This window comes from Diadema antillarum, unplaced genomic scaffold (genome assembly GCF_040938485.1).
Source record: "Diadema antillarum isolate AM-2024a unplaced genomic scaffold, OU_Dant_1.0 seq00001526_RagTag, whole genome shotgun sequence".
NCBI lineage: Eukaryota > Metazoa > Echinodermata > Echinoidea > Diadematoida > Diadematidae > Diadema > Diadema antillarum.
In genome coordinates, this window is record NW_027272258.1 from 299,774 (window position 1) to 326,747 (window position 26,974).

Genomic DNA, 26,974 nt, shown 5'->3' on the forward strand with positions numbered 1-26,974 from the left:
AGTAATATGCGTTTTTGATGTGGTCACGTCGCGAGTGGCAAAATCTAACACTCACATTTTAGTCTGCAAAATTCATCAAACGAACGCAGGAGTTCGGAGGCGTCGTCAATTGTTTGGGGATGTCGTTACTTCAGCAAGAATTTCAAAATATTTGATTTTTTTTTTTGCGAAGCTTTTCCTCACAATGGGTCATGATTTCGTCATGATTTCGTCTAAAAAATGTCTCAAAAGTCTTGTCATTACGTGCGAGACCTTCGTCAGACGTGCGCGATGTTTGCAAAATCTTCGTGAAACCCTGAACAGACCCAGAAACTTTGGAAATTGTCTCGTGTATGTTTCGCGAAATCCGAGAAGTTCTTCCAATCATTTTACGACATAACTGCGATACCTGTTCATGTACCTTTTGAATCATTCTCACTAACGTTTGGCGCATGTTTGATGTATGACCTTTTAACGCTCTACGTTTTCTGCAAGACAAAATCATATCATACTACAGTAGTACATCCACTCATTAAGCAACTATATACACTGTATATGAAAACGAAATTTTGATATAAAAAAAAAAGATCCCAAAGTACACTTTAAATTACTCTAAATGCATGCGGAAATTATATTTGAAACTTAAGATAATGTGTGGGGGAACCTAGGAAAAACGATGCTCGTTAATTGTGGGGTAGCCTAGGTCATCAGAAACAAACAACAACAAAGTGATGGTCTGCACACAAATACGCAATGGAAAAATGAAAGGGAAAGGAAGGAGAAATACAGGAAAGAGAAAATCCTCAACTCAAGACAGCTACATGTATGAATCTCCTTGGAAACATTATTCTCCGATGATTATTGAAAAATTTGCGTGGTTGCATTTCCGATGCGTGTTATTCGTAAGTAACCCTGTATTTTAGCAAAAGTACATGCGACATTTACACATGAATCATGAGAACTTGGCACAAACTGCGCAAAAATATGTTTTTGTTTTTTGCTTCATTGTCCGAACACATTTGCATAAAAACTTACGAATGTTGGATTTTGCCATTTGTGTTATTCACAAATCGTTCGCGTGCTCCGCGAAATCTCACTGAGCTGCAAATGTTTGTGGGTGTAGCGAATACTAGGGAATTTGCAAGCAAATTCGTAAACAAATGCAGTCAAACTTGCAGATTGTTTTTATTGTCGGAAACAGTTTTTGTTGTCGCAAAGAAATTTTGAACATGCTACGCTCACAAACATTTGCCACTCAGTGAGATTGGTGGAGATTGTAAGGATTGTTTCTTTCTCCCTTTTTCCCCACAAACCCTGCTGGGCCCGCCTGCACATGGCTTGCCTCTAACCTTGAACATGTGATTTATGTTCTTCTCAGCTGGACATCAAGGATACAAGGGACATTAGGATTAACTTGCATTTGACTCTTGGAAGTATTTTATTACAAAGTAGTGCGATTTTTCCTTCGTTTGTTTGGTAAAGAATGAAAGAATGCTCACTTCCATGTTTGAATAACGTACCGGAAAAAAAAACTTTGACTTGTGCGAGGGAAATTACATGTATTTACACAAATCTGGACTCGAAATTATCTTCGACATAGGCAAAATTCGACATGTAAAACTTTGACTTGTGAAAGATTATTTTAAAGAAATAAGTAAAGAGAAAATCGGGACTTTTCTGGAGCTTCGACTTGGCCGAGTTTTCGACTTGTGCGAGGTCGACTAGAATCCCTGAAGAGAAGTCAAGAGAAGTGCTACATGGGATCACTCCTCAATTGGCCTGGGTGTGATGATGACCTCATAGGGGGTCAAGAGACGGCCTGTAGCTGTTTTAGGGATCATGTTCAGGAGACTCTCGCTCTCCTTACCCGGTACCTTGGAGAAGGTGTAGTTCTGGAGGAACCAGGAGAAGATGAGAAAGAGGTCGGCCTTAGCAACTGCCTCTCCGAGACAGCTACGGCGACCTGCTCCAAAAGGCATGAAGCTGGGAGGGTGCTGGCGGACTGTGCCACTGTCATCCAAGAAATGTTCTGTACAGGAGATCACAACATGTCAAAGTTTATATCTTTAGGTTTGCTGACTGAAGTATATCGTATGAGCAAATCAATCTCAAAGGGCTTTTTGTGATATGATTATTTAATTGTTTCAACTCAGTAACCATTGAACAGCGTTTTCTTTCATTTTGTTTTTACATGAGAGTCCAGATAGAAGGGACAAGTCTGGGTGAAGTTGAAAGGAAACCCTACACCAAATGTTACTATGTTCCTAAAGCTTGTCTGAAATGCTAATGTTAGGTACTACTGTTATCATTTCTACTTGCATTTATGATCACACAATAAATGACACAATCAGAGTGCACAAAATATGAGCACTAAGTTGCTCTACATGAAAATTTCTGAACTTTCATGGTTTTTGATTAACTCTTCTTTTCTTACAGCATGGTGCCAGATCAGCTTAACTCTCCATGAATTAATTAACAACTATCAATGAAAAAATCTTCCATATTCGTCACTCAAAATTGAGTGATAACAAGTAAAGTGTGTTTAGTGTGAAAAATCTCAATGGAACACATGTAGGAACAACTGAACCAATGCTTTCATATCCTTGGTGGTTGTTTGATGAACATGAATGTGGAAAAGAAGATACGAGCAAAGTCACTGCATCAAAGCTAATCTTGTCAGAGTTATCTGCACAGATTTCACCAAATAAAGCTCTAAATGCTGAAAGTATGCAGAAAGTTTAACGTATTTAATTTTGTGTGTGTCCATCTCTTACACCCTTTTGCAGCCTTCACCCAATTTGGTACCAAGTTGGGCATGAGCTTGGCATGGTCAGTATGCTGTAGGACCCAACTCCATGCAAGCCTGGTGTGAAAGCCCCCTAAGCCTCCCTGAAAACTGCTCTTGCTATAAAACATACTTTGGGCTACATACCTGGCTTGAAGGAGTCTGGGTCATCCCATTCCTGGGGGTCAAAGTGCATGGAGTAAGTGTTGATCATGACAACAGCTCCTTTGGGAATGATGTAGCCATCTGAATAAAGGGACAGAATAGGAAGTGTGTTCATACTTTATCACAAGAACATTGAACAATTGCATCTGACATTATTAGCATGTGCAGAAATGCGATACATGGAATACATGGGAGTTTTCAGACAGTACTAGCAGCAGTATGTTAGTTTTTTTCACATTGCCATGCAATCAGTGAAATAAATTAAACTACTGCTAACTGCTAACAGCCGAGTTGAGTTTCAATCGAACACTGTCTCCAAGATGTGGCAATTCTGAACACAGATATTGCACAGTATACCTTGTTCCTACAACCACAGTGTTTAAAGGAGAGTCCTAGTCCAGAGGATTGGAGCCAGCTGATTAAAACTCACGTAGTTCAGTGTCCTTGGTAGTGGCATGTGGGACAGCTATGGGAGCAATGCTGCTGTAGCGCATGATCTCATAGAGAGTTGCCTCGGTGTACGGGAGTGTGCCACGATCCTCAATGGTTGGTACACGCTTCCGACCAATGACTGCATCGATTTCCTCTTGGACCTTCCTCTGGATATCTGGGAGTTCTGTTAGAAGAGCAATGGCCCAGTACAAGGTTTCCACAGAAGTTGTGGTCCCAGCTGGAAAGTATAAAATAAGAGGGATGAGAAAAACAAGAATAGATATTTTAAAATTGGTAATACAACCCAAGAAAATGCTTAGACCGATGAGATGTGCTGTTCGTAGAATCAACTTTAGCATCCAAATCAATCACAGTGTACAGCATTTACAAAACAGATGAGCATGTTGAAGAGAATTGCTAGCTACTGTTTTATTCCACGTCAAGGCATCAGTAAGAAAGGTTTGACAAATGTGTCTAAACAGTGTGGGAACCTTAGCCTGCAATTCATATAATGCCACATGAATGGCAAGAAAGGGCCCTTGTCTAAATGTAACTGTGGATCTTTGCAATGGCACAATTTACAGTTATTCTAGAGGCGACTAATCTGCAAACTTCGTGACTCTAAGTGCAGTCCCTCAACAAATTAAAGATGCATTTCATAAATACAGTAAAATGGTAGAAATTCCATCAACACTACATGGAAAGTAAAAAATTCATGGATTTTTACAGGTTTAATATGTTTTCACTAAATAGCTATCCTGAAAAACAATCTTCATACAAATTTAAATTTCAATTCATTTAGCAGACAGCATAATTGATAGTCATCTGGGGACCAATGACTGCATCACCTTCAAGTTCACCTTCATAGATATGTGGGTTGAGTGAATGCAGCAATATTAGTAGAACACATCAATGAGAGTTTGAGGAAAATCGGACAATCCGTTCAAAAGTTATGAATTTTTGAAGTTTCTGTTCAGTCACGGCTGGATGACAAGACTACTATAGCTTGTGATATTATATGAGTACAACTATATAAAGAAAGTATAAAGAAATCGAAGATTTTCTCACTTTTCCCACACAATAAAAGAACACTTGTCTTTTCTCTTTCAGAAGTCATGGGAAATAATATTACCCCTAACATAAGTCAGTAACATGTCAAAGAAATGTGCACTTTATTCAAACAGTCAAGTTTTGTGAAATTCTCTTTTTATTTTCCTTATATTGTTGTACGCATGTGACATCATACACTGTAGTAGTCTTCTCCTCTAGCAGTGATTGTGCAGATACTTTGAAAATTCACAACTTCTGAACGGATTGTCTGATTTTTCCCAAACTTTCAATAATGTTTTCTACTAATATTGTTGCCTTCACTCAATCCACATGTATATGAAGGTGAACTTGTCCTTAAAAAAAAAAAAATCACCTCCAAAGATGTCAGCAATGGTCTGAAAGACGTGGGTGTCGGTCAGTTTCTCCACATTCTCACCCTCCTTTCTCGCATCGTCCTGGGCCTTCAGCATGAGGTGGTAGAAGTTATCAATGTTTTCTGCAAGAAAGGAGCAAACAAACAACATACACTTCATTGAACAAGAGAAAGACTATACATCTTCAACATTTGTAATGATTCTTTATTCATACACTCCAACCTGTTCCAGCTACTACCAGGTACCCGTCCATAGTGATTACGTGAAAAAACCATGAGAAAACATTTAAAAGACATGTGTGTACAGGATCCACCTGCCTATGCAATCAATCTATTATATTATTTTTGTTTGTAAATATATATATATATATATATTTTGTGTGTGTGTCCTTTACTTGTAATGTAGCAGTGAATCCCATTGCCCTTCTTTGATTTCTATGGCAAAGTAAATTTTGAGCACCTTTAAACAATGACAAACCTGGATCATAGGTCTTATCCAAGCCACTCAGTTGTTCCTTCAAGAACACAAAGAAGGTGGCTACTGTGTCACGAAGCAGCTTGGGCCCACTGGTAGGAAGATACTTGGCCCAAGAGAAGAAGTCTGCAGCAAGACCGAGACCAAAGCCCTCATTGATCTCTTCATTAATCTTCATCCAGCCTGTCACATTGGGGTCATTTAGCTCATACCTGGTATATGTAGATAAATGGGAATTTGAAAGAAATGAAGATCAAAACTTGGCATGAAGACACTGTGCCACCCAATGAACCTTTTAGCCCAAGACCAGTCTGACCAGGCTCTTGAAAATCATTGGACCACCTGCAGGCATCCCTATGAGTATTCCTCTATCTGGCTCACATGTCCCTTTCCAAGCCTGCTCTGTAATTTAGCTTCCATTGAGTGAGAGGGGGTTGACACTGCCAGAAACCTACAGGTGCTGTATGTTTTATAGACAAGCATCACCTGATATTAATTGAAGGGTATTTTGTTAGATATTTTTTTCTGACAGACTGTTATAAGCTAATGAAGTCCTCGCATCTGATTGGCTGAGAGTAATTATGTCCAACAAATTTGTTAGACAAAACGCTTCATGAGAAGCCCCCTGATGTAATCATTTTTGCAGTATAAAATATACCAATACCTATGTACATACACCATACGATTACTTCATTGATCACTTTTGATTTCTGGCCACAAAGCAAGACTTTTGATGAATTTTTCTTTACTTATGTTCACCATAACTAGACATGCTAGGTTGCATCTCAATTTATTGATAAATTCAAATTGTGCAATATTTTTGTAATAACTGTACTACTTGTATTGAGTAGTTCATTGCACATACATATCTCCTTTGAAACTTTGTATTTCATCAAACAGACAAGCCTTAACCCATTCAAGAAGAGCTGATTTTGCTCTATTACATGTTTTCTATTGACATCTGCCTGACTTTACTCGGGACTAGTCTTCAATGTGTTGAACATAGAAGCTTTCAAAGGCAAATGTTATAGAGTATCCCAAAGAAATGAACTCATTTTCCCAACCTCCTGCAGGCAGACTGACAAACACATGAGTGAGCTATCTGAGCTAAGGACTGGTTAAAGTTATGATGCTGGTGTTCTCTTTGCAAAGGCATTTTTCTCACAGAACAGTTTATCTTTTCATACAATCACAATTATCCCATCAAACACTTTTTCTTCCTTGAACCCTTTATGAATCAGGAATGATGACAAAATCAGTCCAATTCAAGATCTACAACTGAAACTGATTTTTAAGAGTATAAGAGTTATTCCTGATAACTATCAAAGAATTCCTAATATGTCAATGAATACAAACAAGAAAACCATATATATATACACTTTGGATTAAGTTCTTTTGGAACACATAGCATTTGTGAGCCACTACATACACTAACACTTGTAACACACACCTGGTGTACAAGTATATTGTGTACATAGTGAAGTACACCTGGCTACTGTGTCTATCTGTCCCTCCCTTCTTCTTGACACCTGGTGTATATTGTGTACATAGTGAAGTACACCTGGCTACTGTGTCTATCTGTCCCTCCCTTCTTCTTGACCTGTGGCACAGGGTGCATTTGCATCATTACTACACTGAGACAAATCAAGGTTGTACTACTAGGAGAACAAGGGTAGGACTTAAACATGTTTCATTTTCTTCTCATATTCATGACAAACCGTCTACATTCCAATATGAAACTTTATATAACACAAAGTTTTCTGACATCACGTGAAGTAAACTGAGACCTAAAATCAAACTTTTATTAAAGAATCTAAAGTTTACTCATATACATTGACTTAGAAGTAACAATCAAAACTTGCTTTTTTCCGAAACACATCTGTGAGAGGATGTTGTAGAGGAGAAGATTGAGGAGGATCTTTGGGTTGATTGGTTTGCTGCCATTCTCACTCAGTGCCTTCTTCAGCTTGGGATACATGCTGGAGATTAGGTTCTGCAGAGGCTCCCCTGTGGCAAAATGTCTGTGACAAGAAAAGACAGTTACATTCAATAGTTAGGAGTCAAAGGACAAGTAATCATGATTCTGATGGTGATGGGAGTGTTCTCAAGGGAATCCCTTGAGAATCCCTTGAGAACGGCGAGAACATGCTTGCCGAAATGTCGGGATTGGGTAGGCCCTTTTCAGGGCCACTCACTTACTTCAGAAAGAATACGTGGTGCACCGTGAAGCCTTCTACCACCCAAACAACAAAGAACATTAATTTCAATTCCAACTCACCGCAGGGCCGTGTGAGCCAGCTTGCGATGAAGTTTCCAGGTTTCAGAGAAGGAGCTAAACGCAATGTCTTTGAAGCCTTCAGTGAATATCTCAACTGCAAATAAGGGAAAGCAGATATAAAATACATTAAACACATGTAAGCATGGCACACCAAAGATATCTTTTGATACATAAGAATTGCTGTGACAATACATTTCTCTACACAGCAAAAAAAGCTAGAAACCATCTTGAAATAATATCAATCCTACCTTGGTGAGTTTATAAGGTTAATCACTGTGCAGGAACAACTCTACATTTAATTTCAGCTTTTCTGGCTTCAGACACTGATATTCAATAATTGCTAATTCTCATTGTTTTATCTTACAGGGTAATCAAATATCATTAAGATAAATCACAAATATTGTCATTTAACTTATGACAGACATCACCAAATTGAAGAAGTACACATACAAACATCAACATGTATTTTCAAATAGAACATAAGTTTCTCAAATTGAATTAAACACCACACATTTCATGGGGCTCAGTCCTTTAACCAATGTCTCTTTGGCTTTGCAAATAGGTTGTCTAATGTCATTACCACCTACAAGTCCATTGACAGTGGGATGCTAGCATACCAAGTGTTACATATTGGCAAGTATGACAGCATTACGGAAGGAACAGGTAAATGGATCTGTCAAATATCATGTTGTGTCTGTTTGCAATTCAGGATTTTTTTTTCTTTTGTAATGTAACATGTGAACAGAAAAATGGTTTGGAAGATAACCTTGGACGTGAATTTGTGTGATGTTTGGCTTAAACTATTTTAATACTTTCTGAAATTGGTGTATGATAAACGGAAAAGTGCCAGGCATGACATGCCTTGAAAGAAAGAAAGAATTCACTTCTGTGTTCTGGAAAGCAGCATATTGTACATGTTGTACTGTTTTTACAGTATTACATATGATATCTGTGTATACCACTTATGATACAATCTCAGTCATATGATCATGTTTCTATGACTGGACGGCTTGTGTTGTATAGTGAACAAAGAAATTTAATAATAATTGCTGCTGAGGGAAACATGTCAGTACCTGGCAGAATTTTATTTTGATATAAAAACAAACAAAAACTTTTGAATTACACCATACAACCACTTTAACAGCAGTGTTTAATAGAGACATTGCCTGCTTCATGCAAACATTCCACAAGATGTGAGAGGTAGGGCAATATGATCAAAGTGTTACATAACTTCTTGGGTTTAAATGATGATGATGATGATGATCCACAGCATTTGTATGGCGCCATATATCTGTTATAGAAACATTCAAAGGCGCAGACTCCTCCAAGACAGACTTTAGCAATTGAATGTCCGGTAAAAAATGTGAGTTTTGAGTGAGGCTTTGAAGTGATCCAGTTTGTCAATTTCGCGGAGGAAAGATGGGAAATGAAGCCCAAACTGTATCATATGTGTACACTGTATATAAACTGATCAATACCCAGCTATTTTCCACTTTTCAAGGTACTTCTCAGCTTTGGTTTAGTACAAATGTAGTGCACAATAGCTTGCATGATGTATATACATGTAATGACTAAAAGCACTGATCTTCTTACAACACAGGAGCACAGAAAACTGTGATCATCAATTGCAAGAAATGGCAATTATCAGTAGTATTCCTGGGTTTGCTCATACAACATGAAGAAGGTGAGGAATGGGATATGTGTTCTACTTCCAGTATATTAGGGGACCGTTAGCCATTATGCTACTAAAGACAGCATTCATGAGGGTTTCACTTCCTCCCACAAAATGAAGAGTGGCACTTGTGTGTGTAATTAACTGACTTATCAATGCTTTGCATTTGCGCATCATGAACACACATCACTGTGTTTCCTCTGGTTGTGATGTACACATTCACTTGTCTCCTAAATGTAGCTATGCAACGATGTGTATGAGAACTAATTTACATTATGCAAAACAATGCAAAATTATCAAAATATGACAATTTTTAAGTCATTTTTGTTCTGGGAAACTTACCAGAGTGAAAATCTGGTCGTCCAGCAAAATCCACTCCTTGTTTGATGACAGCATCTTTGATGGCCTTTTGACCATTCAGAACCACCATCCATCGCTCTCCTACCTTGAAACCAAAGATGTTGCCGTATATCTTGGCCCACTGTCCAAATATAATCTGTGGACTGTCAATCATGCCTGGATACAAACATTGTGAATCAAGAGGACAGTAAATGAGTAATCAGATCAACCATATCACATACATAGTCATCAAAAAGTCCAGATGATGGTACGGTACCGTAAATGGCAATGACTTTCAAACAGAAAAGTCATGCCATCAAAACACACACACACACACACACAAAAACAAAACAAAACAACAACACATAAATTCAGAGTCATCAGTCAGTCTTCTTCACTCCTTACAGCTTTCATTTCAAGGCACTTCATACCAACAGAACCTTTGTGGAAGACACAGCAGAAACAATATGAAGCTCATAAATCTTAATCAATGTTGCAGGATCATTCCATATTTTCACCTGATGCATGTAGTGTACATGTGGGTAAAGCTCAGAACAAAATATCGCAAGTTGTATTACAGGAATGTACTGGCAGCTTGAAAGAACAAAATATCGCAAGTTGTATTACACGAATGTACTGGCAGCTTGAAAGATAAGTATAGAAATGCCCTTATCATAGCTGTGGGCAAGGCATAACAGCACTATCTCTTTGAATTTTATAAGACGTCATCTAATATACAATCATACAATCTCTCTAGTCTCTTTTCATTAAATGGTTGGCAGTTTTATCGTCAGTTGCAATGAGTACAGGTACTGATGCACCAAGTACAATGCTCAGACCTGATTAGTTGATGCTTCGTTATGCCATCCTAGCTTAAATTACTACAAGTGGTCCATGGTCTAGTGGTGCTTACCAAAGATACTCCCCACAATGGGCAGCCCTCTTGGTCCAGGAGGAAAGCGGTGTGGTCTCTTCACTGACCAATAAGCCAGAGTTAAGGTGACCAGTCCAATAGCTGCAGTGATGGTCAGACTGTTGATCTGACCTACACTGAAAAACATTCCTAGGATGTCTTTCATACTGGATACCTCCTGAGTAATTGTAAATAGACCATTGAATTTACATGAAAAGTGAATGGTAAATATAATGTCACAGATTGAGGACAATTTTGACCTTCTTACTGAAGTACAAGCTGAAATTTTGGCATGGAAGTGTGTTCTGCATTCAAAGTGGAGTTTGACTTCTCTTATCCAGCCACCCTTTATCTGGATTTCTCTATGATCTGGACACCATCTCGCCATGACTTTCTTCTTCTTCTTTTTTCTCGAACAATTACGAGGACAATGGGGATTTCAAATTCAAACAAAATTCCTACACAAACTCACATGAATTATGTATTATTCCCAACATGATAACATACAGTCACCTGCAGTCACTTACAAATTGTCATCTAAATAAGATACATTCAGATATTCACTACACCCAAGTCACTGCAAGAACAAGGACAGAAATCCTCTCACTGGATCAGGGCATGGTACAGGGTATCCTTCATTGCGCAAGATTTTATCAGAAAATGTTGAAAGCAGACCAGCTGAGGAGGACGTGACATGTTCAGAAATGCTACCTGAAATAGGTTACACGTACAGCAGCTACCATTATGTAGGCAGCTGTGTGTACTAACCCGTTTGAAGACGGTTTGATTTTGCTACAACACGCATTTCCCATGGACGCTTGCCCGAGTATACTCGGGACTCGTCCTCAACGGGTTAAATATGAGTCTCCCATATCCAGCCAAATCCCTTATCTGCATGAGTGCCAGTCCTGACACGTCTGGATACGAGAGGTTGGACTATACCGGGTACACGTAGCCTATTGCCAAGCCCCAGATGGCATATGGCCCACATATAGCGCTAGACCTATGGTAGTTGCTAGTAGTTGCAAGCAATCCATCTGGCATGGCTTGCTATTTTGTTTTGTAACAAGTTATATTTTTTTCTTGTTGTTTTTGCAGATTTCTATATCAGCTCATGATAATAGTATAGTTATCTTTTTGTAGACCAAAGGTGATTCATGAAATTAGCACAAATAAATTAACCACTGCAAAAATTTCAGCTTGTACATATTATACACAACTTCTTAAATTCATTTTACTGAAATTCTATGAAAGTAGTGCATTGTACAATATGACAAAAACTAACTTATCAATATAAACTACAAGATTATCTTTACAGAGCTTTTTTTTTCAAAGCATTCTGTCTACAAGTATTCTGCTACATTTTGCCCTTAGAACCAACTGCAAGAATTTCAATGACTGATCAGATTTGGAAGTAGTGCAATTCTTCATGTTTGTTCCTCAGATGCATGTATAACGCAACACACTGAGTTTACCATTACCCAGTGCTACAATGAAGAAAAATAACCCAACAACAACATCAATAGGCTACACATTTTCTCCTTAAAACAATTCCAAGGGCGAAATATGAATGTTGGTCACATGAACAAGTAAAAAAATTGGGAATCCCTATCAAGTTTTGCAATTATGAACATCCTTTCCCTTACATACGGTATTGTTTTTTTACGGCTTTGGCTTTATGGATTGCTTGTATACTTGTCAGTTTTCCCCTCTGCTGAATGTACTATTACGTAAAGTGACTCATCAGCAGTTCTACAGTATCTGTAGAAAATATTGTGCTATTTACTGATCCCTCAGTGTCTGCTGATGATGTCTAAAATAAGCTGGTTGGACTCTACGTAATTATACATACAGTGTACTATCAATCATACCTTACTCACAGTTTCTCCGCCAAGACATTATAGTAGTAACTTAGGACCCTGTTACTTAATAGTAGGCCTACTGTTACATTTACAATTACAGCCCTGTCTGTCGCTGCGCACAAGGGCTCGCCTTGCTTCGCACGGTGTCTGGTTGGTTGGGCTGACTGTTATGGCATGCTCTCCTCCTCGATCCTCCTCTACCCTTTTTTAACGACAGCATTAATTTCGACAAGAGAACGGTGCGAAGTAATACCTTAGGTTTGCCTCATATAGCTGTCAGGTCACAAATAACATATAACTTACGGAGATATGAAATAACTGGATTGAAATGCTCTAACCGAGACCGACCGAGTCCTCTTGAAGCTTGCTCGTAGCTGGTCGACGGTCAACACTACTGACAGCGCTTAGATAATTACAAATGTAGGTTGCCTATGTATATGGCTTATGGAACGCCATTAGGGAAACAATACAAAATTCATTTCACTCCAGCCAATATTCATTTCACTTTTAACAAATACATTTCACTCACCAATATTTATTTCACTTTTTACAAAAATACATTTCACTTTTAGATAGAAATTCATTTCACTTTTCACAAAAATACATTTCACTTTTAGATAAAAATACATTTCACTTTTAAATAAAAATCCATTTCACTTTTCACAAAAATGCATTTCACTTTTCACAAAAATACATTTCACTTTCCACAAAAATACATTTCACTTTCAAATAAAAATTCATTTCACTCTTCACAAAATGTATTTCACTTTTTAACCAAAAACATTTGACTTTTCACAAAATTCATTTCACTTTTCAAGAAAAAAAAAAATAGATCATTTCATTTTTCCGTAAAAAAAAAATCATTTCACTTTGGCGTACCGTATCACTCTGACGAAACCATTTCACTGCACTAAAACCATTTCACTGCACTAAAACCATTTCACTCTGATAAAAACATTTCACTCTGATAAAAAAAATACGTTCCTCTCTTTTCCCGGCCAAAAGGTGGCGCCAGTCTGAGAGGAGTCACAGTGCTATGCGCTATGGCACTTTGTTAGCACCAAAGAGCTTACAATGGCGGCTTTGCATAGTGTCCTGTTCGCTCTTTCTACCCCGACAAATTGCTGAATTTCTCCTTTGATGACATCCGTGCGATCTTGGGAGTGTTCACATACCGGTAAAAAAAGGTGTCATTTTTCGTTTGTTCAGTTGCTCGTTTGGTTTTCTCGAGGTTTTGCCATTTGTTTCGATCCTTCACAGCGGTCACTCTCTTGCAGAGGCTACATTGCAGATTGTAACTTTCCACGTATTTTGCCATAGACGCAGACTCGCCAGCGAAAGAAAGCAGTCTATCAATATCACAGTCCCATATACGCCTATCTATGTCTGAATACTCTGATATAGTATTCTGCCAACGTGGTGCTGAAGCCTTGAAGTCTAACAGAGTAACCCGCTAGATCTAGAACTAGTACTAGGTCCAGTAGGAGCACTCCTACTGTCCGACTAAAAATAGTCCCACACGTACTAATGACCAGTAATGAGATGGGTCCATAAATGGGGAGGACTTCTCATATGATAAATGGACCACAATATGGTCGATTGTATCATGTTGTATAGCGGTGGCAGGCGGTAACGCTAGGGCCTAACATTCGTAACAACATCCTCATTAGAAAAAAAAAAAGGTTACGTAGACGTATGCAACCTATTTATAATAAGCTTCTTAGTAGACTAGACTAGACACTCTAACGTTAGATATATTTGATATCATAGAGTACTAGGCCTACCTGGTATTTTTGATTTATTTCTAATAAAATTAAAATAATGCAGGCCCTGCCTAGGGAAAATTTTGGAATTTGAAGTTTCTAAAGTAATTCATAAGTAACATTTTGGCGTAAATTAATACAGGGAAAAAATGATCAATGGTAAACGGCAAATAGATTCAAATAAAAACAACAACAGAAACACCTAGCCTCTATCTAGGCCTGATACTCTGACTGTAGTATTAACGTTAAGGCCATGTCACACCATAACGCGGGCTTGTGGCGAGGAGGTAGTTTCCAGCACGTAGAAGATTTTCAGCGGGCGAACAAGAATGTTTGCAATTTTCATTCATGCCTTGTCATACCGTACGGGGGAACTTCTGCGGCTTGACTTGCGGGGAAACAAATTTACTCCAAGGAGCTCTCCGCAGTTGGTCCGGACCTGACAGTATCTAGCGCGTAGTTGCCCGGAGGTGCTCACGCAAGTCCGATTTAACCGCAGCCAAGTTTTGAGCATGACCAAAACTTTTTCCGGGTGAGTCGCAGGAATGCCCGTAGAGGTCCACGCAGAACGCCAGTAGTAGGAGACCCTTAGCGGCAGTACTTCCCAGGCAATTCCCACGCAGGTACTTCGCAGTCCCGTATGCAGCCAAGATAATGAAATTCTGTGAGATTTCAGCCATTCCATTAGAGAAATTCCTTCACTAAGTTGTCAGCCCCCACGCGACTGGTACAAAGGTCACACAGTATACTCGCAAGTATAACGCTTCCAGCAAGTAAGACACATGCGCTGACTCGCACAAATCCTTTTCCGCCCTCAGGAATGTCCGGTATGCTAGAAAATCCCTACACGTAACAAGCCCGAGTAGCTTGCCCGGAAAGGTGTGACAGGGCCTAAACACGGCTGCGGGTGAAAAAATATGCGTGCGCACCTCCGGGCGACTACTTTTGAGATACATGCTAGGTACTGTCATGTGCGGATATCTACAGGGACCTCCAGGTAGTCAAAATTGTTCTTTGCAAGTCGCACGCAAGGCTGGTGTGACACGGCCTTTAGACATAATTCTAGACTCTAGTCTAACAGAGTTTCTAGACCTAACGCGCGTTAGGCCCTAAAAGGTATGTTCTGGGTATTGACTCTGCCTCTATACAGGCCCAGCCTAGATCTAGTTCACGTACTACATAGTTGTTGTTTTTTGTACTGCCATACTGTCACTGCACTGGTATAAATGCATACACATAACCACAACTTTGTCCATTGACATTGGCATGACAAAGCCGATCTACTTGAATTTACTCGCATTCAGTCTCGCATCATCAGACAGGCAGTGAAGTAGGACTGATTTGTCTTGTTAGAAAGTGAATCAAATCCTCTCAGGCTGAGTCTGACCAAGTTAAGGGTAATGTTTTAAAATCACTTTAACTGTAACTGTACTGTAGCTGGTAAGCATGTGCATTATCTTGTCTTGCCTTTCCAAAGATGCCCACATTTCCCACAATTAATAGACTTGGACGGTTTCTTCAATGTGTGGTAAGGGTACCAGCTATCGGCAGGGTACATCGACACCCTGCGTATCATGGCTGTTTGTGCGTATAGAACAAAAAGGTACGCGTGGGATTAAGTGCCATTTTATAGCTATGAAAACAGTAACAAAGAAACGAAAATCAAGCCAACAAAACAAACTAAACATGTTTCAATTACATATCCACTCAGTAACAACGCATGACTATGAAATTCACTTGTATTACCTATGGAGGGAAGGGGTGCAGATCGTGAGGTACCCTTTTTCAGCCACGCGAAGAAAAATTGCATAATTTTACAATGGAGATTCAGAATCAACAGAACAGTCACGAGATTTGAACTGCAGTATTTACAGCTTATTTGAGGAAAAACTTAGGCAAATTTGTTTTATACTTTTGTAATAAACGAGCTGCAAATTCATAGGGTGCCGATAGGCGGTACCCTCAATCACAAAAATGCCCAATGATGCAGTGGTTGGTTAATTGCTGACCCTTGACATATTGTATCAAGGGTTGAAGCAGCCACTACTTCTTCTAAGAGGCTGTGCCAGTCCTTTGTGTTCCTTGGTAGGAAAGATGAACCTCTGTATTGTGTTCTGCAGGTAATTCAGTGTGTTAATTCATGTTGGTAGCAATACCAAATGTATATTTTCATGAATAGTTTCATTGATATAAGCACTTGGCATTTTAGTAGCACTTACACTGTACTGCAAAATGAGCAATTTAAGAGCAAAAATCAGATACCAAAAGTTCAGGCAATCAATTCCTGCATGTGGTGTTGGTTATTGGAGTGAAGGGCTAAGGTGCTTTTTAGAAGAGACTCGTTTGTATTACATTTTCTTTGTGCTGAGTAAAAAGTTCCCCCTATTCATATAAGGAAATAATGTAATAATGCATTGTATAACACATCATTTGTATAACACCTCACTTGTATGAATATTATTTACCCTCAGGTAAACAGTTATTGAATCTGCTTCCCTCCTATTCAGCGAATGCGGAAAGACCATGCATAAGGAGGCTGCATCCCTGACCACGCTTTGATTCAAGCTCACTCATTGACTGGAAAGCTGTGAGTTTCAGCTTTCAGGATTTACTGAAAGTGCATTATTCAAAAGATTGACATTCTAGGTACATTTATACCATAACCATTGTTCACAACTTGACCTTACTCCTGTGGGAGGAAAAAAAAAACAACTTTTTTTTTGGAAGTGATGGTACATGTATTGTACCGTACCAGATAATTCTAATGACAACACATGTACATATTTTGAGTGTCACCTAGAACTAAAGAGTGAACTTAAGAGTGAAATTTCTGTGAAGGCACATCTTATAATCTTTACCCTGCCCTTTCATTCCAAGGAAATGTACATGTATGTAGATTCTTCTCTTTCTTTATAATGTATAGTGACTATGGCAACAGCCCATACATTTGACAGGTATCACAATATGCAGCGTGGACCAATCAATCATTTTAATAGTGTGTATTATAGTGTACCATAGGTGCCTAGGTCTAGTAATTGGCCCGTACTGATACCAATTTAATCAGTTTCGGAGGACATGAAAATGCAAGTCAAATGTAACTTTGAATGAAGAATTGTCTGTCACTGATATATATTTTTCTTTTTTTTTGGGGGGGGGGGTTGGTCAAAAAAATTGACTTTAGACAAAGTTACACTTCTTTGCAAAGATAGTTCTGGTTTGTAATTAAGCTAGACATGGGAAAAAAAAAACAAACAAACAAACAGATAGCACCATGAAGGCCAGAATTGTGTGAATTGTTCTGTTGTGATCTATAGCTTTCTTACAGGCCTGTACTACCTCCCCATTCCCTTCTGAAACAAGTTTTCCCTCTGTTTCCAGATATCATGTTTGACTCACTCCTGTATGTGCATAGTAGATCTTCAGCTTTGAAGAATGACCTTCTGATCTTGGTCATTCTTGCTTCTAGTTTGCTGGAGTTGCTAGTAAATATATGATACAAAATTACTGGAAATATCATGTGTATGAAGGCATAAGAAAATAGTGCACATCAATATGTCTTCAAAATGTTTACACGCTGTTTCCATATATGCTTGCCTTTTTCATTCTTCCAGGAAGGACTGTTTTAACTGCTCATACGTGGTCGACACAGAACATCCGCATTCACAGCCCTTCATCCTCCTTATTGGAGAAAGCAAATTATACCCTCTTCAGGTACATGTATCTGCAGTTGTAGAGCACAGGGCACAGTCCTCAAGGCATTGTGGGTGCAGCTGATCTTGTCTTCAAGTTGATCTTCGTTTTAAATCGCGACTGCTGGCCACATTGTATGGCAGTGAGACCATTTTAAAAGGGACTCCTGTACAAACAAGGAGGATTTGAAACTTTGGCATCCATCCCTTATTTTCTAAATTTGCTGAGTCAACCATAATGCAACCATTTATTTGTCATCTCCACCCTTCCTGTATCAAGTCTGCATAATAAAACAGCATTTGCTTGAGAAGTACATGTACTTACAATGTTATAGGGAAATAGGCACTGACCTTTAATTGTGGTCTCCTCATAACAGTGGCCATGTTATTTTACAAGCCATTTGCCATATGATGGATATTGTTGTATTTTGACTATACACCTGTACCATGTATGAATGATAAGGTACATTTATATTGATACTATTAGTGGTCAATGCTTCTTTGAAACATGTATTCACTTTTCAAGGAGTTAGTTTTACTTATGATAATGTAGACAAGTATCGAATATGTGAAAAGCTGCTAATACCATTATTACACACCACACCCACATATAGTGTGTACAAGTTGACAAGGGATGTATAGAGCACCAAACTGTGACATCGCCATGGAAACTAGTTCTAAATGACCTCACATGGCCCAAATATCTGTCAACACTATTGTTGCTTGCACCTGGTTCCAACCCAAGTTACAACAACTCTCTTGCTTTTTTAGGAGTTGACCTAGAACTTGGCATATGTGGCCACTATTACAGGTAAATGTGGTATGTAATTTATGTGTTTCCATGGTAATGAAAAAAAAAATCTATAGAAAATTTAACCAAAATATTGCGGATCAAACTACTTTCAATCTTTATAATGTGAATGGTAATTTGAAAACACAAGATATAATTGTCTTCAACTGGCATCCTTCATGTATCACTTGAGTAGTGTACCCCAAGCAATTTCATCTATGCTCGTAAGAAGTAATCAAGTTCTTCATGATTATCATACAAGGCAGGCTATTGTGTATCACTTCGCAGTTAGAACTCGACTCAGGAGAAATGTGATAGCATATACATGTACAGGCCCACAACACAAGAATTCTGTGCATTGCTCCCAGGTAGGCCAGTAGCCAACATACTACATATTCAAAAATGTGATGAAATTCCACCTTTTCATTATGCACCTACATAGTACCTGTCACATGTGTGTATTTGACTTTGGAGTATGGATGCAATATTGTATTATGCTGCATTGCAATGAGTAAAATAATTAGCAGTAGAACAAGCACTTTATAGTGTACCTGAAGCATGTTACTACAGATTTTTGAAAGCTTCAAATTTATCTTGGAAACCCAAATCTATAAAGTTGACATGGCATCGAATATTATTTTCATTACATGTATAATTTTGAAAACTCAGTTTGTACTTTCCTTGCATTAAATTAGTATTTGATGTCAGATAACTCACAACGGGTCATTGCATTATATGCGGAATATGTTGCTATTCTGTTTGCTACTTGATTTTGTTATCTGACTAGCTAAATTGAACCATGTAAGCACCTAGGTGCCCATTTTTGTTGTATTCCTTTGCTTATCCTGATTTTCTTGTGTTTGTGTTTGTAACTTCAATACATGTCCATATCATTGTAAATCTCAAGCCTCATCCACCCCTATGTATCCGCTCTTTCTTGCTCACTTCATTTGATGAACTCTGTACTGCTCTTTTCTCTCAATCCTATTCTCTCCTATATTTTTCCTGTCCTACATGTATGTACATGCGTATCCGAGCAATTGCCCCAGAGGGCAATTACCCCCTGGCTAAATACTGCGTAGTGGTAAGGTAAGAGTAAAGATTAGGGTTAGGATTAGGATTAGAACCAGGGGAAGGGTCCGGGGTAATTGCCCAGGGGGTAATTGCCCTAGACCCATGTACATGTAATACAAGTACTTTTTGTTTCTTATTACTTAGAAAGATTGGTCCTTATGAGGTTTGAAAGTGAAATGTAAACAACTGATTTGTTTTATGTTGTAAAGTATGCATTTCTGCTAGGAATTTGCACTGAATTAATTCTTCTTTTTTTTCAGATGTAGGAGATGAGAATAATATGCTTATTTTATAGAAAATTGGTCCAAGATACAAATTACATTGGTGTTAATTATCATACATGTACTTCAATCATTCATAAAATCCAGTACCATACTACCATTACTGTATTGTTTTGACAACTCATGTGTATCCATTCAGATTTACAAAGTTGCTCATACAGTGTCAGATCTTGTGAATTTTCATTTTACATGTGAATGTGCTATATTACTTCCCTTCGCAAATGTTAACAGTATACCACTGTACTTTATTTCTGCAACAGACTGCCATATTAGATCACATCAAATGAGATTGTATGTTGGAACAATTGTCCTGAATTGGTGTCTCAAGTGCTAAATTTGACATGTGTGGTTTGTATTAGTGTATGTACATTGTTTGATGTGTATTTCGAGTGATGTTTGTCATTTACCGACATAAGTTGGTTAAAATTCCTGTTAACTAATGTTTTCATTCGGGGGTTAAATTTCGAAGAAAAGATTTAGTGCAATTCCACAAAACTTGCTTAAGATAAAACCGACCTCAGTTGGCTTTTGGTAATCACTTTACCCAACAGTTATGTGGTTCACTTGGAAATCGACTGTCTGTTAAAATGCTATCCAGATTTCTGAAAGCATAGATTTGATGGTGTAATGCAGATGTGTGAATTTGAAATCCAAACTGACATTGTGTGTGTGTGTGTGTGTGTGGGTGGGTGTGTGTGTGTGTGTGTGCGTGTGTGTAGTTTTTGTTTTTGTTTGTTTGTTTGTTTTTTCTAAGAGGATGCAAAATTGCCATTAATTTCTCCCCCATGCATAATATAAAACACATGTTGTGGAGAGTGAAAATGCTACTCTTGTTTTTCCATAGCTGGGAGTACAGTATGTGGGTGAGTTTATTATGGGCCGTTTGTGGATTACATTATACTCTACATACATACAGTAGATCTAGTAGGTTTGAGTAGGAGAGTGAATGGTAGGCATATTCTCTAAAACATCCCCTCACCTTTGTAACTACACTTCCAAAAAGAGCATGAACTGTGACAGAAGTCAAATCAAACATTAACATTTCATTCATATAGAGTTAATAGGTAATAATGATAATAATAATACAGTATACGTTTAATGTGCCAATTTCACATGACTAACGTGCTCAAGGCGCAGTAGGAAAAGTGAGTTATGAAGTACAAAAATCATTACACAAACATGCACATGAAAATGACACAATCATGATGATCTAAAATATATATATATATATATATATATATATATATATATATATATATCATAATACCGGTATACTATTCTACGGTAAAAGATTGGAATAACAAGTAAAGAAGTATGTTGCTGGCTTTTCTTTTCTTTTTTTTTTAAAGAGCTCATCTTTCATACAGTTGACGACTTTACCGACACCAGAAAAAAAAAAATACTAGTCATTTTCTCATTAACATGAAACAAGATAAGATATCATTGCTTTGGATGCTGACTAATTTTGTAAAAAAAAAAAAATAAAATAAAATAAAACAAGAACAAGGATAATGTGACATTCGCAGATCATAATTTGAGATATTGAGGTGTTGGATGTACACATTTTATGTACCACCTTCTCAGTATATATGGCAGTGGTCCGATGCAATAATTTCTGCGTGCATACCAATATCAGTAACACAAGGAATATTTTGCAGTTTCATTGAACAGTCTGTGTTGAAAGTATTCTTGTTTTTTTAAGCAAAAAGTTGAAAAGTTGAGATTCCAGTACTGATTGTCCAATAGTCTTCTTGCATGTTACGCATCCTTGATTTCCTTTATCGTTGGTTTCGTTTTGGAAAAGTGATTTTGTAAATTCTCAGATCCATGGGGAATGTATTCACAGTATACATGTGCATGATAATTATGTAAGTGATTACTAGTAAACTGCAGGTGCCCAAGGGCAACAATCTAATTTGCATATTACGCGCGGCAAACCGCTCCAGTGTGCACAGCGTGCCGCTGCGGCAGAGTTTAGCGGCAAACCACCGCCGCTGCCGCTGCCGCTGCCGCAAAACCGCTCCAATGTAGGGTTGTAGTAGTAGTAGTAGTAGTAGTAGTTTATTCTTTAAAAATCACACCCGTCACACGGACGGCCTGCCTAAAAAGGCCTATGAGTGATACATGTATACATCAAACATTATAAGTAATACAAAATATATAAATGAATCATGTAAGACATACAGACAATAAAAAATAATTTAACATAACAAAAGAGAGAATATGGTGGGCTAAATAATACATAAAAGAGATATTCAGCTGTGGGAATATAATAAATTGTTACGGCACGTTAAAATAAGGTTGGCAAAACTGGCTACTTGACAGCACAGTGACTTTGATGACATTAAAAAAAGGAATTGTAGGTAAATAGGTAACTGAGGGAAGGTGGAATCTCTTTCTGATATAATACTGAATAATTGTGATCTGAAATCATCGTATGCCGAACAAATCATAAAACAATGAAACTCATCTTCTACATCACCAGAATTACAGATTATACAAAATCTTTCATTGTGTGGGACATTTTTATAACATCCGGTTTTAAGGGCAATAGGGGCACAACCACTTCTAAACAGAGCTAATGCTCGCCTGTTAGATCAATTCTGACACTGCATAACATAATTAGAAGTATTCATAGAATGTTTAAAATTACGATATGTTCTTAGTTTGTTTCTGGATTGGGGAACTCTCCTTTTATCATCAAACCGTGAACATTTCCACTTATTTTCAACAAATAATTTACATGCTTTGGATACGGTGCTCACCTGTATGTGTACTAACAATCTCAGCCAATGGTTCAACATGCATACACTGCAGTTTTGCAAATAATTGTTTAACCTTATAACACCAATTCTTAATACCATGATTTGCCAGGGACTTTGACCACAAGAAAATTTTTCCAGGGTAATGGTCACTAGTATACTTACTCAGGTTACACCAAAGCCTAGCAATTGATTGACACTGATAAAAAAAGGGGGATCCCAACCCATATCACCCATAACTGCATCATTAGGGGTATATTTCCCCACTCCAAGGTAGAAATGACATGTTCTATAAAAAACACTATTAATGGCTGAATATTCTTCTAAGCCCCAAATACCGCTTGCATATTGCAATATGGGCAAAATCATAGCATCATACAACTTTTTATAGGTCATAAACAGAGAACCACCGATCAATTTAAATTTACTAATAACCACTCCGAGGGCTCTAGTTGCAGATTGAGCCAATATCTTGGTTCCTTTTTGTAAACTTAAAAATTCATCAAACCACAATCCAAGATATTTATAGGAGTCAACAATATCAAGCTTTTGACCATTACAATAAAATAAAGATGTGGTTTTTGCTTGGGCTTTTCTCCTGAAATGTACAATTTGAGTTTTTAAAGTATTAAATTCGATCCTCCACTTCTGAGCCCACAAACATATACAGTTGTACTATCAAGCTTCAACTGAAGGTCATTTTCATTGTCAGCAATTACCACAATGTCATCTGCATACATAAGCATATCAATGTTTGTATCTAACACCTGGATACCTCTGTTACACAGCCTCACACTATCAACTATATCATTAATGAAAATATTTAACAGGACTGGGGACAAAAGACAACCTTGTTTTACCCCTAGATCCACATTAAAAAAATCAGTAAGGTTACCATTCACATTTACAGTACATTTGGTATCTTGATAAAGAGCCTTTATGGAGTTATACAACTTGCCATGAACACCAATAGACCTCAGCTTGTACCATAACAAAATCCTATTAACAATAACATGATCAAATGCTTTTTTTGCATCAATAAAGCAAACAAAAGTATCTTTTTTACACAGCTTTCTGTTCTCAATTATAGAATAGAGGCTATATAAGTGCTCAAGACAACTCCTTTTCTTTCGAAACCCGTACTGTTCCTCATTAATAACACCTTCTTTTTCAAGGAAATTAATCAATCTTTCTTTTATGATATCACAACAAATCTTACAAATCACAGATATCAATGTAATACCTCTGTAACTTAAAGGTTCACATTCATCCATACCAGGTTTAAGAATTGGATGAATAATACCTTTTTGCCATATCTGTGGGGAAATACCATGTTCAAAACAAAAAGAGTATAAAGCATGCAGGAACTGAATAGAAACTTTATTTTTACTACCTCAGCAATAAAACCATCTATTCCTGCTGCTTTATCTAATTTTGCTCTGTTTACTGCTGAAGTTACCTCTGATAATCCAATAGGATGATTCAGATCATCTCCCCGTGAATCAATTTCCTGAACATTTAATTCCAACTCCAATAATTTCTTTTTTATACCAAACAAAAAATCATTGTCAAAACCAGCATCATTATCAGTAAAAAGAGAGGAGAAATCATTTTGCCATTGTACTCGATACAATATCAAAATTCTCCGTTATTTCTCCATCACTATTGACTACCTCCACAGGAATTTTATAACACCTGTTACTTTCATCTGAGCCAATCTTCCCTATCTCCTTCCAAAAACTACTAGAGTCTTTATTAACCATTGCATCCAATGCATTAATTTTTCTATGCTGATATGCTCTTTTTGCTTGACGTACAGCTTTATCAAAATTTCTATGTACAGCTTTATAATCATCAAACTTCATCTTTCTACCATAAGCATTTTTACATTTCAACCATTCATTTTGTTTACATTTCACTCTATTCCACAAGGATTGGAGATTTTCATCCCACCATGCTTTAGGAGTGTGAGGGAGACCTTTTACGGGTCTATTGGTTTTCTTTTTCCTACAATGCCTGTGTACTGCATTTTGCAGAACTTTTTCAAATTCACCATATACTTCATCCAAATGCTCTTGTGATGGTACACCATCTGCTAATCTTCTCAAAAGAGAATCTACTGCATTTTTACTTTCCTCATCACACATAAATCTATCATTTATATCATTTAAATGATACAGTTTAGACAGATTTTGAGGACTAGAATTAACAGGCTCTGTGCATTTGGCTCTATCACCTGAAGGATTTCTGTCGAGTGACCAGCATAGAATAGAATGGTCAGGAATTGAACCCAACACTGGAATAGAATGCTTGTCAATTAACTCTGCAACGAGCAGAACATAAAAATTGGAGTATAGGTTTAAATCATGGTAGGGTACTATACAGTAATCCACAACTGAACTTCCTTTATAAGACACACAAGTAAAATTATCATTTGTATATCTACCATTTAGGCAGCACAAATTTGACGAAACACAAAAATCCATTTCTTCCTTGAGAGTTTGTTTCAAAGTCAATAGTCTTTCTTTGTCTAATGCAATCTATGCCTTCGATAATATCTGATAAATCTCCATTTCTCGCATTAAAATCTCCACAGATTTGAATTTTACCACAATCTTTTTTATTTGTATACTCCGGAAAGTAGCTTATCAAAAAATTCTTCACCATGTCCCCCTCTGCTTGAGTTTTCTGGGGGTAAGTAACAGACGCAACATATCCTTTCCTTGCTTGTCTTTCAACTGCAGCCATAATATCCCCTCATATGATTTCTCCAAACATTTAACCGAGCAATACTGAAGCACGCGACGATGTATCAAGCAGCCGACTCCTCCAGATCCTTTCCTTGCATTTTTGTGCAATTGTAACCGGTTTATGCCCAAACCAAATGTAGTTGCTAACTTGAATTGATTGACTTTCAAGAAGATGAGTTTCCACCAAACAAATAATATCAAAATCACACTTCGCTAAAATGGTTTTCCTCAATGAACATGAATCAGACCAACCACCAACATTCCAGCAGCCGATGTTTAACTGACAAGAGCCGTCGCTATCCTACGCTATCTCCTTGGTGGCTCCTTCCACTTCCGCTTGGGGGCCAGCGTTTGGCTTCTTGTATTCTACTCCGTCAATGAAAAGTTTGTCGTGCCGGAAGAACATTTTCTTTCCTGCTTTGAAGGCCTCAGAAGCTACAAATTTCAGTTGCTGCTTCGCTTTACGATCAGACAAGGTCTCATCCTGCTTGATGTACAACTGTGACTTTGCCTCACGAAGTTTGCCTTTGGCCCGTAGGATCCTATCTCTCACCTCGATTGAGCTGACTTTGAAGATGATAGGTCTGGCAGCCCCATCACTCCTTCTTTTTCCAACTCTGTGGGCTACTTCCACCTTTGCATCAATGCCTAGCTCGCCTTTCAAGACACTGTTGACTATTGCGGCAGGGATCTCATCCTTTTTCTCTGGACCATGGTTGCAGAGAAGCAGGTTACATCTGCGAGAGTGACGCTCTAGGTTGTTATTGACGACCTGCAGATTGTCAATTTTTTTTCATGCATGCAGACATGTTCTTTGTGAGAGCCTTTACTAATTTTTCTCAACTTCATCGCTTCTTGCTGCTTCGAAGTCAATCGAGTCTTTCAGCTCAGCTTGTGTAGTTTTAAGTTCCTGGATACACTGCTTCATTGATTCCTGGCCATCTAAATTGGATCTAAGTGCCTGTCTGACATATGATTTGAAGTCAGAATCGTCCGCCACATTGCCCGCGCTCATATGTCGTGGCTTTGCTTTATCCCTACTGCCGCCAGCGCCGCCGGCGGAGCGATCAAGCAGCTCCACACTGGACCCGAATACTGGCTCCCACAGTAACACAAGACGCAATACGTCGGACTGGGCGAGCTGTTTTCACCGAAGACACGTTTGTGGCGCAACAACAACTCTAGTGAATTCGTCAGTTAATAGGGATTCATAAAAGTTACAGACTGAACAAACGAAAAATGACACCTTTTTTTACCGATATGTGAACACTCCCAAGATCGCACGGATGTCATCAACAGGAGAAATTCAGCAATTTGTCGGGGTAGAAAGAGCGAACAGGACACTATGCAAAGCCGCCATTGTACGCTCTTTGATGCTAAGTGCCATAGCACTCACTGTGACTCCTCTCAGACTGGCGCCACCTTTTGGCCGGGAAAAGAGAGGAACGTATTTTTTTGATCGAAGTGAAATGGTTTTATCAGAGTGAAATGGTTTTAGTGCAGTGAAATGGTTTCGTCAGAGTGATATGGTACGCCAAAGTG

The 26,974-nt window shown here is 38.1% G+C and overlaps 1 protein-coding gene and 1 long non-coding RNA gene across 2 annotated transcripts; one reads left to right on the top strand and one right to left on the bottom strand.

The window, feature by feature from the left end:
- Positions 1 to 1,347: 1,347 nt before the first annotated feature.
- LOC139710373 (steroid 17-alpha-hydroxylase/17,20 lyase-like) lies at positions 1,348 to 12,706 on the bottom strand. Its single transcript, XM_071622287.1, has 10 exons — positions 12,627 to 12,706; positions 10,462 to 10,639; positions 9,552 to 9,725; positions 7,538 to 7,631; positions 7,122 to 7,280; positions 5,263 to 5,471; positions 4,785 to 4,907; positions 3,360 to 3,599; positions 2,912 to 3,010; positions 1,348 to 2,008 (listed from the first exon to the last, which is right to left on the bottom strand). Exons 2-10 carry the CDS (start codon positions 10,625 to 10,627, stop codon positions 1,743 to 1,745), a joined length of 1,530 nt encoding a protein of 509 aa, XP_071478388.1. The 5' UTR covers positions 10,628 to 10,639; positions 12,627 to 12,706; the 3' UTR covers positions 1,348 to 1,742.
- Positions 12,707 to 13,248: 542 nt separating this feature from the next.
- Positions 13,249 to 20,209, top strand: LOC139710381 (uncharacterized). Its single transcript, XR_011709454.1, has 3 exons — positions 13,249 to 13,500; positions 16,594 to 16,673; positions 17,698 to 20,209. It is a non-coding gene; the product is annotated as an uncharacterized lncRNA (long non-coding RNA).
- Positions 20,210 to 26,974: the final 6,765 nt, after the last annotated feature.